Raw genomic sequence first — 3,818 nt, 5'->3', positions numbered from 1 at the left:
ATTCCTAAAAAAACATGTTACTCCCTTCTATTCAAATTAATTGGTGCAGCCTCTATTATACAATGTAAAATGGACATTCTGTAGAGGCCGCGTGAATTGAAAGGAGTACTGGTTTCGTAACCACTTCACCATGAAACAAACGTTTCTGGCTCACAACATCATGCTTCGTGAGTGCCAGAAATGCTCTTGTTGACTAGTCTGATCTGCTTTCCAGAGCAAGAAAAAACTAGAATGATCTGGGGATTTGAGGGTCCGCCTTTGGGATGTCCTTAGGTACTTTATATATGTTGCAGATTGACACGTCCTTGAGGGTATAAAAAGATGGTCGCTTCTATGCTTATATTTCATGTCAACTAAAAATCAGGCTTTTGCATTAAAATCTCAGCAAATGTCGTGAAAACAACTAGAACTGATGCTTTGGATATCAGCACAAGAGAAACCAATGCTGAGGTTCAGAAGATAACCGATTACAACAAATCTGAGGCAAATCAACAGTCTGACCATCATCTTGAAGAACGTGACAAAGTTGCAATGCTGCTCGGCTGATGTGTAGCACGAAATGGACTATGGTTTCCCCAAACCAAAAGGATTTGATCATCATCGGCAATGCGACGCCAAAGATTTGTCAACAAAAACACACATGGGACTAACCTTGAAGGAAAAAGATGGCACTGAATACCCACTTCTCCTTAACCCGCGACTATATACATGGTGGACTTGGTGAAATCTTATATGTACATGTACTTAGAGAATGACATGACCGCCATGGCCATGAAACTCAGCTGCTCAGGTGTTCGGAGTCCTGGAACGGGACATGCTGGGTTTCATAAACCGGATGAATTCATCCAGCACCATCTTCCCGCCATTTACAGGGTCAAAGTTGCACCTATAGAAACTAAACATGCCACACACAAAAAAAGACCGATGCAATTAGTGAAAATCAAATCCCAGCATATGCAAGTACAAGATAATGCATTAGCTAACGAAGAATAAGTCATCAAGGCCCATCTATCGTGACCACTTATGCCGTTGCGGAAATTATTTACCCACCAGCTAACCTAAATGAGATGCAGTGTGCAGTTAGATTTTTTCCCAAAAAGGGGGCTGTCCTCCTTTTCGAAAAAAATCTAAACTACACGGTGCTATGTCAATTTATGATCATGAATGTCCAAGTAGAACGACTTCACGGGCATCATTTTGTATTAGAAGAAAACATCAAGGTGGCATCAAATTGGTAGAAACTATATAGCTCTTAGCTTCTTTTTTCCTTGTAATCATGTCTTTTTAGAAATAAGCAATGCCACTAATAGAAAAAGAGGCATGGAACGAATCTCATTTGGTTACCAGTGTTGGTGAAAATGCTAGTTTTCTTGTACTTCGTTGAACAATTTTTGTGAAAAAACAGAGTACCTGCCATCCAGACCGATCATCATCACAGTGGTTTGATCTCCAAATGCTGTAATATAGCGTGTGACTTCGGGTAAACGGAACTGAGCAAATGACCATTCCGAACTGAAATATTTGGGGAGAATCCCTAGAAAAATTCAATGTGCATAAGTTGAATATACTCAAGATAAGATGGGAGAGAGCAAAATATTCTCAATTTCAATGCTGATTTTCTCTTTCACAGGCTATCATGCAGATGTACATGCCATGCGATTGTTCCCTGCTACTTCAAGGCCAACGTACAAATATCAGTTAAAGAAAAGGAATTCATTTGTACAGTAATGTACCAAATATAACACAAATGGATGCCTGCCAGATCATGTTGGGTACGACAACAAATGCAGGACACGATGGACTCCACCTAAGCCTCGGACGTTGAAATAGCATGGCGTGCCTTTGCTATGCTTATTTGTCATTATCCATATCTTAAATCGGAAATATTGACGTCTATGGATGCCATTACCAGTCCAAACAAATGGGAATACACAGCTAACACAACATATTACAAGAACACAAGCAAACTGCTAGGCTCCATTTTGATTGAAATGAAACAAGGAGAGCACTGTTCAAGAATCTGGTGAGCTAAGAACAGAACGGAATAGAAAATTGCAGGAAGTACTGTGCCTATCCTTATATTATCACATATAGTGACCAGCAAGACTCAAATAATAGTTTTACCAATTGGCACAACATTTTGATGGCATCGAGATCTTAGCAAATGAAAACAGATGTGCCACTTTACCAATTAGAATCTAGGATCATGCTAAGTTAGCACCAAAAGACAGATCGACTTTGCTATGAGGTAAATAAATGCATGATCCCAGTCTTGAAAGAATACTGAAAGTGCAAATTTATATATATTCACAAAAGGCTAGTGAAAATGATCAATTGAAAAAGTAATAATGCGTATTTTCAAAGTGGTTTAAATTTTGAGAGAATCTAATACTCCAGAAGATTGAAATCAAATCAACTAGAAAGGTTCACTAGAAGAAGCAGAGTATCCTCTCACCTTTCATGAAAGATAATGATGAGCTCACATTGGACCCAACAGAACCAGATGAGTAACTACGATCCATTTGTCGACCAGCAATTGCAGATTTCCCATTACTTGCATCTTTCCCTCTAGGCCTCGCTCTCAAACTGAAAATATGCATTGTGCCTTTGTCACTAGACACTGCCAACCACTGCAGGTTTGGTGATAGTGCAATGCTATATATCTCAGCTTTGTCCACTCCTCTGCGCACCTAAATATTAAGACAAGAAAAATCATTAACTTCCCATTGCTGAAACATATAAAGTAAATAGATTATGCACAAAACGCAAGTCACAATTCAAGAGAACTCAAAAAGATGATACTGAACAAAGATTTCATCCTACATAGATGAAGCACTAAGAGAAACTAACGGAAAAAAGAAGAGTATTCCGCCGCCTCACCTCCTGCAGACAAGCGCCGTCCATCGTGTTGAATATTCTGATCAAAGTACCCCTAACACTGGCTGTTGCTAAGAGGAGCCCATCCACGGTGAGTGTCATGCATGAAATGTTGGAGTCATGAGCAGTGATGAACTTGGTCTCCTTCGACCCAAAATGCTCAACCCGAACAATTCCTTGGCGCGTCCCAGGGCAGGCCATCACTGAAATGTCTGCATGATGCGAGAGGCAGCACAATCCTTTCGGGTTGGATGTGGTATCAATCAGATGGATGAGCTTCAGAGTCTTAAAACTGTAAACATATATCTCGTGCTCGAGAGCAACCACAAAATAGTCCTTAGACAATTTGACAGCTCGGATGTTGGACTTGAATGAGAAGTCACCAATGAGAAGGTTATGGCAATCATCCCAGATGGTGAGTTTGTTTTGTTGATACTGCTTGTCGGCTCCCTGACCCACAAGGCCAAATATGTTGGTGCGGAACAGCATCTCGACAATTCGAAACCCTCCGTCCTCCTGAATCCTCCTTAATTGCTCCTTGAATGGTTTGCAACTAAACATCCTGAGGCCATTGGCTGTGGCAGCACTGAAGCAACTATGGTCCTGGTTCCAATTAACCGAGAACAGCTCAACATCCTCGTCCTCAACGTCGCTGCCACCTGTGCCCTGTGACGGGGATACCTGCGATGTCATGATGACACCAGATTGTGCAGGTGCCCTTTTTCGGAATATCCCGGTTTAACACCTGCATCAGGTGTTTGGTTCTCTCAGGACCTCAAAATAGATGGCAAGCATGAACTGAATTCTATCAGGAAAAACAAGCAAGAAAGCACTGCTAGGAATATTCTCTTTGTGGGTTGTATGACACTGCAATAGTCATTCAAAGGCACTTCTTACTGCGATTGCGATTTGTAGTTAATGAAACTACTAGCAAGACCCCC

General features: G+C 41.1%; 1 protein-coding gene across 1 annotated transcript in view; it reads right to left on the bottom strand.

Annotated features, from left to right (window-relative positions):
- Positions 1-305: 305 nt before the first annotated feature.
- The window catches only part of LOC119327990 (autophagy-related protein 18d-like), a 4,360-nt gene continuing 847 nt past the window's right edge, over positions 306-3,818 (bottom strand). The window contains exons 2-5 of the mRNA XM_037601039.1: positions 2,881-3,622; positions 2,456-2,690; positions 1,411-1,534; positions 306-895 (exon numbers count right to left, since the gene is read on the bottom strand). Coding sequence (XP_037456936.1) covers positions 787-895; positions 1,411-1,534; positions 2,456-2,690; positions 2,881-3,570 — 1,158 coding nt within the window. The 5' untranslated portion in view covers positions 3,571-3,622 and the 3' untranslated portion in view covers positions 306-786. The remainder of the gene's footprint in view (positions 896-1,410; positions 1,535-2,455; positions 2,691-2,880; positions 3,623-3,818) is intronic.

Source organism: Triticum dicoccoides, chromosome 1B (genome assembly GCF_002162155.2).
Source record: "Triticum dicoccoides isolate Atlit2015 ecotype Zavitan chromosome 1B, WEW_v2.0, whole genome shotgun sequence".
Classification (NCBI taxonomy): Eukaryota; Viridiplantae; Streptophyta; class Magnoliopsida; order Poales; family Poaceae; genus Triticum; species Triticum dicoccoides.
The sequence above is the reverse complement of the archived record's forward strand: the minus strand, read 5'-3'. Positions and strand labels throughout refer to the sequence as shown.